At 37.8% G+C, this 17,799-nt stretch overlaps 1 protein-coding gene across 1 annotated transcript in view; it reads left to right on the forward strand.

Moving 5' to 3' along the window:
* Positions 1–17,799, forward strand: part of LOC126368359 (cadherin-23) — a 56,554-nt gene that overhangs the window by 22,250 nt on the left and 16,505 nt on the right. The window contains exons 2-17 of the mRNA XM_050012278.1: positions 3,315–3,715; positions 4,703–4,854; positions 5,772–5,990; positions 6,386–6,677; positions 6,804–6,976; positions 7,488–7,685; positions 8,175–8,368; positions 8,843–9,043; positions 9,640–9,917; positions 12,054–12,211; positions 13,558–13,713; positions 14,719–14,818; positions 15,395–15,474; positions 16,042–16,176; positions 16,773–16,957; positions 17,491–17,750. Coding sequence (XP_049868235.1) covers positions 3,499–3,715; positions 4,703–4,854; positions 5,772–5,990; positions 6,386–6,677; positions 6,804–6,976; positions 7,488–7,685; positions 8,175–8,368; positions 8,843–9,043; positions 9,640–9,917; positions 12,054–12,211; positions 13,558–13,713; positions 14,719–14,818; positions 15,395–15,474; positions 16,042–16,176; positions 16,773–16,957; positions 17,491–17,750 — 2,998 coding nt within the window. The 5' untranslated portion in view covers positions 3,315–3,498. The remainder of the gene's footprint in view (positions 1–3,314; positions 3,716–4,702; positions 4,855–5,771; positions 5,991–6,385; positions 6,678–6,803; positions 6,977–7,487; positions 7,686–8,174; positions 8,369–8,842; positions 9,044–9,639; positions 9,918–12,053; positions 12,212–13,557; positions 13,714–14,718; positions 14,819–15,394; positions 15,475–16,041; positions 16,177–16,772; positions 16,958–17,490; positions 17,751–17,799) is intronic.

Genomic DNA, 17,799 nt, shown 5'->3' on the forward strand with positions numbered 1-17,799 from the left:
AGACTGCTTGCAGACACTTTTCATACCAAGTCCTAAGATGGATGGATAGGATGGAAACACGTGGTGACAAATAATGAACCCAACGCCCATTAAAATTTTGACAAAAATGGAAAACATAAAATAAGTATGTCAAACTCGTTGTAAGAGGAATTCCGTGGTTTCTGCCTATTCCTTTAGTACATTGCGTTAGATATACAATTTGATGCGGTATAAGTACTTATCGTATGATAAAATCTTCATCCCCAGTCTTCTTCTTGTTGTAGGACTTTTCAGAAAAAGTTCTTATTGTGGCCTGGAATAAATTCCTTTAAATAAGCCTAATGAGGGAGCCAAGTTACGTTCCCTAAAACCAATATAGATGGCATGGCAAACAATATGATGACCCTTGTAATTACACCCAAGCAGATTGGGTACCTCTTGGCAGATCCAGTGTCCGTAGCGGCAAGGCTTGTATATAAATACTGTAAGTACTGTGTCTCTTATGAATAACAATCCCTGAACAGCATGGTGCAGTGCTGTAATGGTGTTCTTTTGTAAATTGATGATTTGATCATCATTAAACGCTCTAAACTATGAGGCTGGCATAACCACCAAGAGTGGCTCAAGCCTCGAAAAAAATTACATCCAAGCACAATTACCTCTTCCAACCATTATTATTCTGATCAAAATAAAGAGAAGCAATAGAAGCGAGCGACATAATTCAATACTATATCTGATCCAAATTATATTTATTTTATATATGCCTCTGCCATTAAATTATATTTTTAAATAATTATATAAAGTGTGTTAGTGACATCGTAACGAATACTGAGGGGGATGATTCAGACCGTGATTCTGAGTTGATATCAAGTGGAATTTTCCGTCGCAAAATTCATGTTTTTTTTTTAGTATTTTTAAATTATTTTCAATTCTATACTTTTGCGATAAAAAATTCCACTTGATATTAACTTAGAATAATCAGCTGAATCATCCGCCTCAGTCTTCGTTACGATGTCACTTATACCCCGCACAAGTACATACTGTAGCCATACAAGTAGGTATGGGTGTAAGTGACATCGTAACGAAAACTGTGAGGGATGATTGCGACCATGATTCTGAGTTGATATCAAGTGGAATTTTCAGTCGGAAAATCATGAAAATTTTTGTTTCTTTTTTAAGTTATTTTCTGTTCCATACTTTTGCGACGGAAAATTCCACTTGATATCATCACAGAATCATGGTCTCAATCATCCCTCAAAGTTTTCGTTACGATGTCACTAACACCCTGTATACTTACCCGAGTAATGAGAAAATAGGTAATTATCACGTTAAATCTGTACAACGCCATCTATATTGTTTTAGGGGAACGTAGCCTGGAAAGACCCTTATTGTTTCTTTCTTTGCAATAGGGTCGTGTACTAGGTTCAAGATAAATTATGAAATTCTGATTACTAAATAAAGACACATCTAAAACTAACGAAAAACATTTTCTTTTTTCTATTAAACTTATTTATGAATTTTAATCAAGAAAAACGTAATAATAAGTCCGACATTTTGTCACGTTTTTCTATGACGTCACAGAGTGCTTTTTCATACAAATTCCATAGTAATTTCGTGTTTTGACGTTTAGTAAAAAGTAACTGATTTGACTAGTTGGAAACTAGCCTATTGCACATAATTGAGGTAGCTAATGACAACTCATTCGTTTACGCATTTCATCTCGAACAAATTATGTTTTAAAAAACATTACATATTCTGTCTTACAAGTTGTTCACATTAGGCAAGTGGAGACAATAGATTGGGCGCGTATTTAGCAATAAATGAAGGTTCACGGCAATGAATGCATGGGATTAACTGTTTGAGAACTGATATTAGGCAGCTAAATTACTTAATTGTATAACAATATGTTATGATTTTTTTTTAAATAACGTCTAAACTTGTGCAGCAACGGAACTAACGCACTATTCGCATGCATGCGCGGATTTTGAAGGCAATTTTTTCTGAATCATTAAACTAAACAAGAAGTCCTAATGCTCCATCCGCTAGAAATCCACAGAATTAAAATTAAAAGACTACAGCTATTCAAAAAGCTATTTGTTTCGGAGGTGTTTGGTATCTTGGATTGGTTAGTTCGCCATTGACATTTAACGACATATCTTCCATGAATCCACCACCACATTATGATAATTTCGAAGAAAATCCCTTTTCCCTTTTCGTTGCTTACTGTTTTGTGAAATTTTTTAATGATGTTATTGTTTTGTTTTTTTTCTATTCTAATCCTCCCTGGATCCGCGCCTGCGACCCGGCCGGTTGTGACGCCACGCGCTGGTTGGTGCAACCCACTTGTTGATATACAAGCCATTTACTTTGCTTCGTATTTGTACTGAGTAATCAGCTGATTGCTCGTTAAGCTCGCTCTTACTCGACTTAAGCAGCGACATGCTACTTTACATCTCGAGCTGTGTTGTTTTGTAAAACAGCTTAGCTTGATTACTTCTAGTTAATTTTTACAAATTTATAATATTCATCTCCCTAGCATTATGCCGTTTTTCACAGCGTCCGCTTACCAAACCAAAAAATTTGACAGGTCCGGTTTTTTACACAAACGACTGCCTGTCCAACCTTCCAACCCGCGAAGGTATACGTAGGTATAGCATTGTCTCGTTGTTCACAGGGTCCGCTTACCTAACCTGAAGATTTGTTAGGACTGTTTTTTTAACGGAAGCGACTGCCTGTCTCACCTTCCAACCCGCGAAGGGAAAACCAGCCCAATACAGGTTAGGTCACATACCTCCGAAAATGCATTCCTCGGGAATGTGGGTTTCCTCACGATGTTTTCCTTTACCGCAGAGCATGAGATAATCATTTATGATACAAACATGAATTCGAAAACAAATTCGACAATCATTAGTTTAGGCCTGTGCTGGATTCGAACCTATGACCTCAAAGTAAGAAGCAAGCGTTCTACCAACTGGGCTACCACGGCTCTGAATTTATATTATTGTTATAATTAATTCATGGCCCGAGACGAACAGCAAACCTGACTAAAATGTCACAGAAATTGAATGTGAGATGGTTAATGACGACTCGATGCCATTGCGTTTTATCTAAATACCTAGTACCTACTTGATTTTATCTAAGTACCTGAAACAAGTAGGGAAGTGTCTAGGCAAGACAAACATGTTGTTTACAAACACTTCAATGGTCTCATTTAGAAAAAAAATAGTTACGATTCTTGCGAATTACAAGTGACACGCAAACATAAAGAATCGATGTTGCGGATATCAATCACCTTTCGAAACTCTCTATAACACCTGTCTAATTGTCTGTTACAGGTGTACGCGAACGCGTAAAGAGATCAGATCAAAAGTCAACTGGCACGACTGACGACACTTTCTCCATAAAGCACGATCTATCTTCCCACGGAGAAACCGTGCGAAGGAAACCTGGAAAATGTGCATTGTATTGAGAACTAGCAAGGAGTTCCCATGCATCAGATGAGTGGACCACTACTGCACCATGAACGCAACCCCGCGTTCCGACAACATCCGGCCAGAAGCGCCCGTAACCGGATTGAACCGCCCGCGTGTCCGGTTAAAACCAGCCCGATGTGTGCAAATGTTTCTCCTGATGATGTGTTTTGGTGTTGTATCGGCGAATCGCCCGCCAAGGTTTCTTATAGATGGACAGTCAGAAATTGTTGTTAGGCTCAAGGAAGGACCTGAAACTCCTATTGGTAAGTGAAATGCCCAGATTGAAGTAGAATTTGTGATTGTCATTTCAGATCTTCCTTAGGTCTATTGGATATAATGTAGATGTTACAGATAGAGTAGTAACCCGTCATGGATTATTTTATAACTCTTTTGAAACCAATGGTTTTCCGGTAAAATAAGCATGTCATAACTTGTGTCTGTCTACCTTTACTTTACCTCTTTATAATTAGTAGGTACTTAGACAAAAAGTCTATGATTAGTATTAGTAAGTACCTATTTTTTTTCAATGATTACTACCTACTTATATACGTATTTTGTTAGATAATGTGAGAAGCTCTACATTTACTTAGGTAGGCACCTACAATAGCTAAATTCGTGTTAAGCAACTCACACCCTACCCTTTCGTTCTCTTCCGTACCAGCATTTAAAAGCTATCAAAGAACATTAGCCAAACCATGACTCAACATCGAGAATCAGCATGCACCGGAAAAGCATCGCAAATGCACAGACAACCGGATATTACGATAGTTAGTTCGATGGGGAGCGACGAGTTACCAGGACAACAGACAAACAACAGAGGGAAGCCGTACGACCCCTATGTACTCCGTGGCTGAGGGAAATCGCGCTTAGGAAGCTAAATGTAACGATTAGTCATCAGCGCTTTTGTTAATCCGGTACCAGGCTTGCAGAGCCGATAATCTCTGTTAATAATACGGATCATTTACTCTATGTTTTCCTTTCTGGGACCATGGATAATAATCCCACATAAACTTATGATAAAACGGTTGATAATAAGTTATATAGAGTTATTTATTTTGTATCGATATTAATCATCCATGACGTGATTTCGTGCGTGGTATCAGAATACAATACAAATTAGACTTTTTTTATTCTTTCTTCGAATTTCCGTACGAGATTTATAGATAATAAATAAATAAAAATGTGTAACGTTACTTTTATAATTAATTAGAATGTGCAGGAACATAGTTAACCGTTACGTTTAATTTCAGGCAGCCTAATATACCGACTGCGAGGCGTCGACCCCGACGGAGATACGCTAATATTTGGAATACGAGATCAACTCGTTAGTGATATTTTAAGATTAGAAGCCATTTCGTCCAACGAAGCAAATATTTATTTAGTTAAGGAATTAGATAGAGAGGTAAACATTTATAATGTCATTTAATAATAAGTAGCTAATAATAACGATTATTTTTGTAGATCTTACTGGTTATTTACTTATTTATAAAACATGTGTAACCGCCATTAAAAATTAAGAATAATAAATACCTTTTCCTCAACTTTTCACATGAATGTTAGGCATTTTTATATTTTTTGACATTGCCTGGCCTAACTGGCCACTTTTTATTATTTTTTCTACTCCTCTACTTTAATCTGGCATTTAAATAACCAAAAAGTCTAATATAAGTACATACATAATTAAACTCTTTGAAAAAGTGTACGCTCTATGGCCTATAAAAGCATTGTTTACAAAGTGTAACTGTACTATAATGTCGCCAAAAAAGCATTGTTGTTGTTTTTTTTTTTTTTGACCTGGAAACTGGCACCTTTACTTTGTTTGGTGCCATAGATATACTATAAAAAAAAGTATACATTTGCCGCCATTTTCCCGCGCGTTGGAAAATAAATTGGAAAATTTTTGTGTTTCGTTTAAAATGACGTCGTCGTAGAAAAAGTATTGTATGCAACGTTGTATAACTAGGTCAAAAAATGCTCGTGGCGTCTCTTATTGCGATGTTCGCCAAGGCTCACATCGCAACTCACGCCACTCGCATTTTTTGACCCTTCTTATACAACTGTTGCATAAAATACTATAAAAATGTTTTCAGTCACACTTATCAAACAACCTATACTTATTATAATCTTTTTTTCAATATCTCTTGTACCTATCTACTGGCTAGAAATGTAAAAAAACTTATTAAAGACGACATATAATTTAATAAAAGAAAACAATAATTTTATTTTAATTTTCGTTATATGGCGTTGAACAATATTTTTAATCGTATTTAGGCCAGTTAGACGTTTTAAAAAAGATTTTTACAATTTTGGTATTTTTAGGTGCGTGATGAATATACCTTTGTCCTAACGCTTACCGATGGACATTTGGGGGAAGGAAACTTTATTACGCAAAGCTTTTTGCTATTAGTCGAAGATGTTAACGACAACGAACCTATATTCAAGCCATATCCCTCCGCAATCACCGTGAAAGAAGATGCCGCGCCGGGCGTGCTCGTTACTGTGGAAGCGACAGACCTTGACGAAGGAGCTTATGGACAAGTAATCTAATCTATTTTACTTTTATGAAAATGGAAATATGTAGGTACATAATTGAATATTATTAGCAGCTCTATGAATATACATTAGGAATAGCGGTTTATTATTTTGAATTTAAGCACATAACTATTTGAAAAATGGAAACTGGTTTTAAATATCTTTTAAAAAAAAACTAATGCTAGATAGTAATCAATAAAATCAATTAGACGAAAAATTAAACCGTAAATATATTTTTTAAATAAAATAATAAAATGTATATAATTTACGATTAGAAAAACGAAACGCTTTTACTGTCACTGTCAAAAAAATACGCTGCCATATTTGTTGTTTTTGTTTACAATTCCATCTTACTTACGTTTAAATTCGCAATTTCTGTTTAAAAATGATTGATTCCGCAGGTATTATACCATTTACAAGAACTCGATGGAGACGTGGACAATTTTGCTGTACAAACTGTGAACGGGAAGGGTGTGATTCGGCTGGTAAACCGGTTGGACTATGAGAAGAAGTCACTGTACCAACTCAGGGTTCTAGCGGTGGACCGGGCGAACCAGGGACGTGTGAACACGGGTACTGCTGCCATACTAGTCAAGGTACAGGATGTGGAGGACCAACCGCCGGAGTTTGTGGTCGCCAGCCCCGTCACACGAATCAGTGAAGATGCGCCCATCGGCACTTCTGTCTTGCAAGGTATTTCGAATACTTTTTTTTCCTTCGTTAAAGAATGTGAATCTCACACAAAGGAAGTACAAAGGAACATTGTGGTGGTAAGAGAAAGAACAAAGTTAGTAGGTAAAGTTATTTGTGGATTTTCAGTGCGAGCAATTGATGGAGACCGAGGCGTCAACAATAGGATATCATACAGCGTCATCTCTAGTGGCGAGGATCATTTTGACATTGATAGTAGCTCTGGCATAGTATACACGGTCAATGAACTTGATAGAGAGGATCCCAACAACAGCAATGGAGCCTATATATTGGAGATTCTGGTTTGTATATATCTTTTAATTTAATGATTTATCATTGAGTTGCATATAAATATGCAGTATCTGAACTGTATTCATCTGTCTTTCTTTACAATATAAATGTAGGTACTTCTTTTCTGTTTTTCTTTACACTGCAATAAATATCTCTTCTAAATACCTTTAATTGTATTAGTTCACAGTTTACATACATACATAAATAGCTATATTTCCCTCTGCTGGGCAGAGGCCACCCCTCAGTCTTTACTTTTTTATTTATTTTAGTTTATCTTGCAAAGGATATCCTTTTGCAAAGTAAGATGTGCAAGGTCTTGAATTGTTAATTTATAATTATATTAATATTATTTTGTTTAGAAATATTGTGATAAGATTAATTTTGACATGGTAACATAAATAAATAATACATTTTTTTTGCAAGGTTTAGTTAAAGATTTCTTAATATAATATTTCTTACAGTAAATATGGTAAAGTGTACTAGACAGATTCTTGATCACATCCAATATTTTACCTTAAACAGGCCACAGAAGAATCTCGAGCTGTATCCCCCCTACCAAGTGCTACTACAGAAGTGACCATCATTGTGACGGACGTGAACGACGAGATACCAAGGTTCCGCAGCGAGAGGTACATCGGGGAGGTGCTGGAGAATGCTCAGCAGAATACACCCATTACATTCCTCCAGGATGCCATACCAGAAGTGTTTGATTATGATCAGGTATAATAGCATAAGCTCTAAGCTATTTCATTTTTTCTGTCATATAATCTTCTGGACAGAAAGAGATGGACTTACTTTAAAATATCAGTAATAATTTAATTTGAGTTTTGTTTATTTGTTTATTATAATATTTTTGTTCTGTAAGTAACTGTTTTGTTTATGGTGTAAATAAAGGCTTACATTTTGCAATTTATAGTACCAATAAAGTTTCATCAAAGTTCAGTAGCTCTTGTTGGGCCCTATTTATGATACTTAATTAAATTATATTTTATTTCTTTACTGTGATGGATCAAGAAATATTTTATTGTTTCTGAAATCACCTTTGACACTTAATATAAAAACATGCTCCACTAGAGCAAGCTATTTTAATTAGGTGGCCTAGAAGCAATTGCTAACTTAGCAATAAGACCACCTCATGTAGCAATTTTTTGTTTTTTTGGGTACAATAAATAGTTTTTATATTATATTATATAAATTCCATACTTTCAGGGCAAAAATGGAACCTTCGAGCTGTATTTGGTTGGTGACAATGGGGTATTTGATGTGACTCCTTTCAAGGGCATTAATGAAGCGTCATTCCTGATTAGGGTCAATGACCCATCATTTCTGGATTATGAAACTGTCACTGTCATGAATTTCAGTTTGGTTGCCAAAGAAGTGGTTGCTACTGATCCTAAGATGAGGTAATGTTTCCATTATTTATTTTCTTTTTTTAAAATGGCCATTTAAGACTTAATGGGAAGATTTATAAGATGGTCATAAGACCTGTCATACTGTGTGGTTTTGAGTGTTGGGTGACAAAGAAGACGGATAAAAGAATAGTACATGTGGCAGAGATGATAATGTTAAGATGGATGTGTAGTGTGACCAGAATGGACAAGATTAAGTACTGAATGACGACTGACAGAAATGAATGGAAGTGTAATACATGTTGGGCCGACCCCACCTAGAGTGGGCAAAGGGCAGGAGGATTACGATGAATTACTGTTTGTTTGTCTCGCTAAAACTCGAGAAAGGCTGACCCGATTTGGCTAATCTAGTCTAGTGGTGGTTTAGTCTTGAAATGTTCGTGGAAGTGTTGTGCCAACCCCACCTAGAGTGGGATAAGGGCAGGTGGATGTTCTACCACATAATTAAACCATTTTATTTTTCCCTAGTGTTGTCCCAATAATGGTGCATATTAAGGACGAAAACGACAACTTCCCGGAGTTCACAGAAGACCTTTACACAGTGTCTGTACATGAGAACTGTGGAGTAGGCACTACCGTGGCCTGGGTACAGGCTTTAGACCAGGATTCTGACAACTATGGCACCAGGGGCGTCCGGTATACCAGTTTAGGAGGGAGCATTGCTAATCTGTAAGTATTTATTCTTTACTTTGCACACATTACGACTGCATGCAAAGCAACACGCCTGTATCCCCGATAGGGGTATAGTACAGTCATGAGCAATAATATAATGTACCCATTTTAGGACTCTGTCGCATTAACATATTCGACATTTAGTAAGACTTACAGTTCAATTTGTCAAAAAAGTTAATGTGACATGGTACCAAAGTGTATACATATTAATGCTCGTGACCATACACCCACTGCTACCTATGATTAAGTCCCATGTAATAGGGGACGAGAGACTGAATATGATATATGTAAACAGGTAATTAGATATACCTTATAAAACTTCAGCAATGTTGTTGTTGAAATATTAATCACATGCATACTAGTGATTGAGTATAGATTTGTACAATGTCTAAATGAATGCTACCTCAAAAATTACCATAGAATAATTAATTGCATAATTGTTCAGACGCATAACCAAAGATTTTTGAGATACCTACCAATGTCTACTAGTAATCATAATATGCTGCCAAAAAACGCAAACGCAACTCGCAGCAATTCTTCCACAGACCAGCATATCTGTGCTGAACTACAATACACTTATCTATTGTTCCCAGGCTGAACCTCAACCCTGTGTCAGGCGTGATAACAGTGAAGCAAGCTGGTGGCGACAGCTTTGACCGCGAGCTGGTCTCCCGCCACTTCCTCACCGTAGAAGCAAGAGACGACCTTGGACGAGGCAATAGAAACACAGCACAGCTGATTATAAACATCGAAGACGTAAATGATAACGCTCCGATGTTCCTAGCGAATAAATACGAGGCGAGGCTTCTGGAGAATGAGTTGCAGTTTGAGAACCCTCTTGTGCTTGAAGCTCGGGATATTGATTTAAATGGTGAGTAGATTTGGAATAGACTTGAACGTTTTCTACTTCTTCTTCTTCTATCGTGTGGGTTGTGAGGTGGATTACCAACCTCATCAACCATGGTGTCAGGGTTACTATTGAGCTGCCAAAGGCAACCGGGACTAACGGGTTAACGTGCCTTCCGAAGCACGGATCGTCTTACTTTCGGACAATCAGGTAATCAGCCTGTAATATCCTAACCAAACTAGGGATCACAAAGTGATTTTTGTGATATGTCCCTACCGGGATTTGAACCCGGGACCTCCGGATCGTGAGTCCAACGCTCAACCACTGGACCACGGAGGCCGTTAACGTTTTCTACTTTAGTGATTCCACTCTAGTAATTGTTCGGACAGGCAGGGCTTGATTACAAGAAACACGAATGAATGTAATGTGGCTTATTAGGTCACATGAGGAACATACAAGCAGGGAGGGCTTCGCCCCTCCCTGAGCACTATAAAAATCTCACTCTCGATGTTTACAGCACCGCGCTTACATCAAGAGTGAGAATAAAAAGTAATATTTTGAATAGCTGTCTGTCGCCTGTCAATGTTGTAAAGTCATTGACAGCCTGCCAGCCAGTCGTTCCCACCGAAGGTAAAGATTGCATTCCAACAGTAATTGCCGACCAACTTTCCTGTATTGATTAGCTTGGGCGTTATATTAAGGAAATTGTGCCATATGTATCAATATCCCTTCAGACAGATAGCGTTGAATTCTGTTCTGTTCACATATGGTCGATGCAGAAAGTTCGCTAGAAACCTTTGCCTTAACGTAGTTTAGACGCCAGGGGGGGTTAAAATGGCCACATCAAAGCAATTCATCTAAGAAAGCAATATTGCTGTTTGACATTTCTATGCATTGCGCACTTACTTTTATATGCGCAAATGTCAAATTGCAATATTGCTTTCTTAGATGAATTGCTTCGATGTGGCCATTTTAACCCCCCAGCTCTTTTCTAAAAGTTAAGTTTTACTACGAAAGACCATTGATATAATTATTTATTCATACCTGAATATTGTTTCTAATACCCAACACACCGTGTTTTGTCTGTGGTTACATGTACGCGGAGGTCCGTGTTGCTCTATGTATAAAACAGTCGATATTGTCCAACGAAAGAGTTTCTAATTGACTTAGCAATTCATTTTAATGCTTTATTTATGCAAATGGAAATCAAACGGCGTCAGCCTATGAAAGTTCACAGATGAAGACATTTGACACTTTCGCTATTCTGCATATGAATGACTATTATACTGGTAATTAAGTTCTACTGCTCAGTTTTCTTATGCGAATAAGTGTGTGATAAAACAAATATGGTGTATTGTTTCGAAGAAAAGTATTCTTATTGTTATAGGCGTTATAGGAGCCACAAATCGTTAGAAACTTGTAATTACTTTCAATTCATCAGTTCAGTCTTTGCAAATGATCATTTTTTCACTGACTGAGCATGCCTGAAAAAACTAGTCATAGTAAGTTTAGTTCACATTTTCTACATTCTTAGCCTATTATTTCCAAGAACCAACATGCCTATCATTTAGGTACTGATTCGGGAATCACCAATTTAGTTTGACAAAAATAAAACTAGCTCTCTTTCATGTACTTATTGTAAGTGAAGGACGGCATTTTGTTTATGTCCGTCCATTGTCTAAGAAAACATTGACTCATCATCATACATATGCCTAATCCCTAGCATTATCCCGTTTACCTAGCCTAAGATTAATTTAAGAAAACAATTGTGCTGATTCCTGTACACACAACTAATTTTAAGTTACACCTGTCATTTTCTTATCCGCTGAAAAAGAAAGGGACAGGTAATGGACAGGCATAAAATCTATGGAAGACATGTCAATTTTAGGCAGAAATTTAAAAAGCCCTTCCTAAATTTTATATTGACCAATACCCCGACAGAATTAAGTTGACAACACACGTCAAACGGGTTGCATAATGAGCGAGATGCCTATTTTATTCGCCCGGGTCATTCATTCATTTTAAAATTAACAGTTGTCAATCATCCGTCCCTTTCCTTTTTGGCGGATAAGAAAATGACACGTATACTTTAAATAAAATTACGATGTATCTGCAGAAATCGGAGCGATTGACTATAGACTATAAATCTTCACTGTACAGGAACAAAGAACAGCCACATAGAGTACTCGATAGTCGGCGGCGACTACAAGGCTAACTTCTCCATCGACCCCAACCTGGGCATCGTGTCGCCGCGCTGCGGACTCGACTTCGAGCAAATCCCCGGCGACAACACCAACATCAGACCTATACACCTCACTGTAAGAATTTAGCGGTATATTAACTCACGTCCTGTATCCCCAAAGGGGTGGAAACAACACAACGACAAAGAGCATAACTAATCAAAGACAATTTGAAGCCAGTATTGATACGAGATCAAACCTTTATGGGCGATAGGCTAATTCCTTTTCAGGGTAAATAAGGTACCTAGGTCCTATCTTGCCTGCCCTGTCGCCCATAAAAATTGTCCTCCATCATGTTAGAAAGGACAAAATATAAAGCATATAGCGGTGCTACTCTGTCTGAAAAGGTTGTCAAGAAAGCAACCTTGTTAAAACTGCTAAATAGCCTATTGAGATTCACAACCAACTTACCGGAATATACTGTTTGGCAAAAATCTACTATTCTTACACTACAAAATTTGTGGTTTCGAGAATCTGTGCCTGGTTTTTGACAATAGGCTCGTCCCGTATTACGTGGAACTTAAACATAGCTGGCGAGGAGTGGAGTATTATGATGCTATGTTACTCCAGCTACTTTATCATAATCTAATATTTTGTTAATGTTAATGTTTTTAATTCTAAATTTAACGATGTAGCCATTTTCCACCTTAACTTTCATAAATTTACTTCCTCTATCAAAAGAAGAAAAAAATAAAAAAATAAAAAAACTTAATAGGTAGAAAAAACAATATAAAAAAAAATAGATAAGTAATTTAAGAAGAAATTGTAAAATCTTTACGTTAGAGCACTATACGCTTGTCATAAATTTTCGGTTTTTGTTCCTCTAATTATATGAGTTGCTTTTCTTTGAATACCCAATAGCAGGTATTATTCTTTGGTGAAAACTTTATTCAAATCAAAATCAAAAATCAAATTTATTGGCTATTGTAGTACATATATGTGTTATATTTATAATGTGTTATAAAAGCTGTATGTTTTCTTTAAATAAATAAAAATAAAAAAATAAAATAAAATACTTTCCACAATACCACATCGGAATCAGATCCAGGATGTTTTAAAAAAAGGTCAAGACTTTACTAAACCGGCGAGAATGCATGGAGTCTTTGATGAGAGTGGAGGAATCCATAGGTCGCTGGTTCAAATCCAGCTCGAAGGACCATTATGTAGGGAGCGCTGGTAATTATAATAAAACCCCACACAAATAATTGAATGAACTGTATTACTTAGGATTATTATATTAAATTACAAGATCCAAACATTGAGACGCGTTGGTTTGCTCGCGCTAGAGATGTGACTGACCATAAATGGTAGATTATTAGGTATGTCCCATACAGTGGTATGTCAGGATCGTTTTAAGTGGAATTCCGTGGTCTCTGCCTACCCTAAAGGGATATAGACGTGATCACTTATGTAATGCTTCCCAGGTGCGAGCTCGGGACTTCGGAGTGCCCTCACTATCGTCAACAGTACCTGTCACCATCTACGTGCAAGATGTAAACGACCACGCGCCCATGTTCCAGCAGATGCTGTACAAACGATCCATACCCGAGGACATGCCTGGAGGGACTAGCATACTAGAGGTAATAGAAGTTAGGTTATAATAGACGACTTTCCAACTAGTCAAATTCCGTTTTTACTAAACGTCTTTTTTTTTTGACGTGACTTATTGTAGATTTGCCGCAGACGGCATTAACTACTTGGCCGGACAAATGGGGAGCGCTGAAGGCTCTCACCCGACTTAGCCGGACAAATGGGGAGCGCTGAAGGCTCTCACCCGATTACTAAACGTCAAAACACAAAATTACTATGGAATTTGTATGAAATAGCACAGTGTGACGTCATAGAAAAACGTGATAAAATGTCGGACTTATTATTACGTTTTTCTTTATAAAAATTCATAAATAAGTTAAATATAAAAAAGAAAACGTTTTTTTGTCACCTTTAGATCTATCTTTGTTTAGTAATCAGAATTTTATAATTTAGCTTTGACTTAGGAAACTACCCAATTCGGGTAGTCAGAGGTATATCTATCGCAAGATGAATTAAGTATCCACACCTCACCGAGCTTGATGTTAGAGCAACGTGATAGGTGGTGTGGTGAGACGCGTCATCGTATAATGGTCGAGCCAACTGTGTTAGTGAAAACTACACTTAAGATAAATTAGTAACTCATTGGTCAAAAATGTTTTTTTATGTGTATTGCTTTGATGTGGCCTTTTTAACACCCCAGCTAAGAGTATTTTGTTGACAGTCGAAGGAGCGAGTGTAGCGTCAGAATCATAGTACAATGTGAAAAATCCGTGAACTTACTTTATTTGTTATTGCTCCACAGCCTGCGTGGTGTAGTGGTTGGAGCGTTAGGCTCACGATTTGGAGGTACGGCTCCGATTGCCGATGGGGACATTGTCGAAATCTGTCGCTAGGACAGGCTAAGTCACCTTGGTTCCGAAGGCACGTTAAAGTTAGCCCATAAACCTCTACCAACATGCAATGGGGTAGCGTGACATATATAGGATACTCGATTCCTCCCCCACACCTCCACGGATTTTAGTGATTTTTCCCCCTGATACATTGGTTATTCACAGGTGAAAGCTCGCGACAGCGACGGGTCGTCTCCTAACAACCGCGTGGTGTACCGCATCCAGCGCGGGGCGGGAGACAAGTTTGTAATCGACTCACGATCTGGTACGTATCGGGCTTTTGGAAGTTTGTTTGGAACTCGCGAACTGGTAAAATGGGGGATGTTTGAGCCACTTGTTGTATCTTTTATATTTCTATTAATAAGCCTAGCTACCTTTTGGAAACACACCAAAAAGACTGAATTAATTTAAAAAAATATAATATAATTTAAAACTTTTTAATCGCAGCCCGGACACTCAATACAATAATCTCGATCTTACCGTGTGTCGCCTGACGCGTAAGTGCGAGCGGGACGCAGTCTATATGCGCTCCCTCACTCCTTAACGGCTTATAGCCATTAGTCTAAAGTGAGACCCAGCAGGACGGTGAGGTAAACCTAGCTCGGCACCGATACGAATTGGTGTGAGGAGTGTCCGTTCTATACGCAGTATTGTTCTTTGTTCTATGCATCAACTATACTACTTATTTGATTTCGGGAATCGTACGTATAAACAGGATAGAAATATAGGCAATAGCTTAGAGCGAATAAAATGGAACACGCCATACAAAAATCTCCTTAAATAGACACCAAATAGGTATCCATAAATAGAGCAATTAATAATGTAAGCATTACGTTTGCAGGCGTTGTCTCTGTCGCTAACGGGTCTTCCCTGGATCCTGACAAGACCAACCCGAAGAGTAACCGATATACTCTCACCGTGGTACGTATAATATACAATCATCTGTCAAATCCAAACAGTTTCACAGAGTAGTATTTTCTTAACCTAATCCGACTTATTACAGAACGATGACTAAAGATAATAATAGCAGGCTTAAAATTTAGTCCACGCTAAGAAAAAAGTCCACGGGCTTTAATGGAACTAATTGACGAGTTATAATAATTCTATGCAGAATCTGCGATACTAGCGCCGCATCCGCGAAACTTTCGTGGCGCGGATTATATTTAAAACCTAGTATTATTTTAGTCGTTTTGTAATAAAGCGAATTTGTCCCATTGCAATCTAAATATTTATAAAAACCTAGCATCGTTCAATTTCTTAGGGGTCCACTAGACGGTCACACAAGCGTCAAACAATTACCATAGTCATATTGATTGACGAAAAAGCTGTTGACGGCATGCACCGTACCGCACACAAAATACCCACATTTTTGTTATTGATACTTTATGTCACACATCATATTACACGATAATTACTCGATAGATTATCTATCATGACTGATGGAATTGATTGACCGTGTAATGAGTCCCTTACAATAACCCGCGACAGGTGGCGCTAGACGGAGGGATAGGTGACCAACAACTAAGTGCGGCAGTACTGGTGAACATAACTATAGTGGACGTCAACAACAAGCCGCCTGTGTTCGTCGAACCTGGGACCGTTAGCGTTAAGGAGAATACTCAGGTATATTCTGGTGAATCTTAAATTCCCCCCTGCACACCCCCCTGCTGCCTAACGCATAATTGCGAGCGAGACAGTCCGCGCGCTATCCCCTTACCCCTGAATTTGACAGTAAGATGGAAAGATAGTATACCTACCATACAGCCTAATATTGATATTACATTGTTCACTAAAAGAAAATACATATTGCATCACAAAGTAGGTTTATCGAAACGCCCTTAAAGAGGCAAAGAAACATTTAGATCAACTTTCTATTCAGACTTCATAAAAAAGAATACATCGATGAGAGAATCTCCTCTTTTGAAGTAGGTTTAAAATGAATGCTTCTATTAAAAAAAACTTCCTTCTGTAGTACCATCTAATCTGTGTGTCAATCAAATAGAATAAGCCGAGCGTCCTCTTCATAAACTCTTTGAACACAGTTATTTTTTTCTAAAATAATTCTTCCTACAAATTCTTTTTTCCAACGTAATTATCATGGATAAACTTGTTGAAGGTTAATTTAAAATTTTTGAATGCACGTCGTTTCGCAAGGTGTTATGGCTGAGGAGAAGAAATGACATGTAACTGCAACAGCAACACAAATCTTTCAAATTCAGGTTGGGACCCTCATCTACCGCGCGCAAGCGTACGACCCGGACGAGCAGCCAGTCCTGCGGTACTCCATAGACAAGGCTGCGAGCGTGGGCCGAGACGAGGATGGTATACCGGTGTCTACCAGCGAGTACGACTACCTCGCACTGTGGGACTTGAACCACATCGATGGCTCTTTGAAGGTTGTCAGGTGAGTCATATTGCCTGATGATATTACTTAAAATAGTCTATGCCGAGCGTTCCCAATCTGTTAATAACAACGGAACGCCCACTGAATACCCATTTTATAGAACTCCATATCAAACTTTTATTACAAATATTGTAAAGGTGAACCACAAATGATGTTCCGCGGAATTCACGTTGGGTCGATGCTGATCTTGAATATAACGTTGGGCGATAATATGTCGACCGAAATACTGTGGATGGGTCATATAAAATTGACAGGTAACGAGGGAATTTCTTATTTCCTGATGATCTTATATGTTCAATGATGACATAAGACGGACACGATAATATTGAAGGTAAGGTAGACGGTCGCGCTATATGAATTTTAAATATTATTGATGGCACTTTTAAATAACTCCAGGTAAGGATAAAGGCGAAAAGAAGCAAATTTTTTTTATCTAGTTTATCTTCCTGAAGCTACTTCCAAGATAGGTCTACCAAACACAAAAGACAGAACATTTTTCTCCAGAATATGTCCCAAATTCTTTTCTTTTTCAGATTAATAGACAGAGAAAAGGTCGAAACGATAAAGCTAGTGATCACAGTGGAAGACATGGCGGGCATCGACATTGGTCCGAAGCAGACGGCATCAGCTACACTCACCATCATGGTGGAAGATGAGAACGACAACAATCCTAAGTTCAGGAAGCCATTCTACAAGACATCCATACCTGAGAATTCTAAGAACGGCGCCCATATTGCGACTGTTATTGCTGATGATGCTGATAAGAATAGAACCATGACGTATTATTTGGAAGGTAAGGTACTCTTCAGTCTTTAAATCAAAAATCTTGTATCGACCTTGAA

The sequence above is a fragment of the Pectinophora gossypiella genome, chromosome 7 (assembly GCF_024362695.1).
Source record: "Pectinophora gossypiella chromosome 7, ilPecGoss1.1, whole genome shotgun sequence".
Lineage (NCBI taxonomy): Eukaryota > Metazoa > Arthropoda > Insecta > Lepidoptera > Gelechiidae > Pectinophora > Pectinophora gossypiella.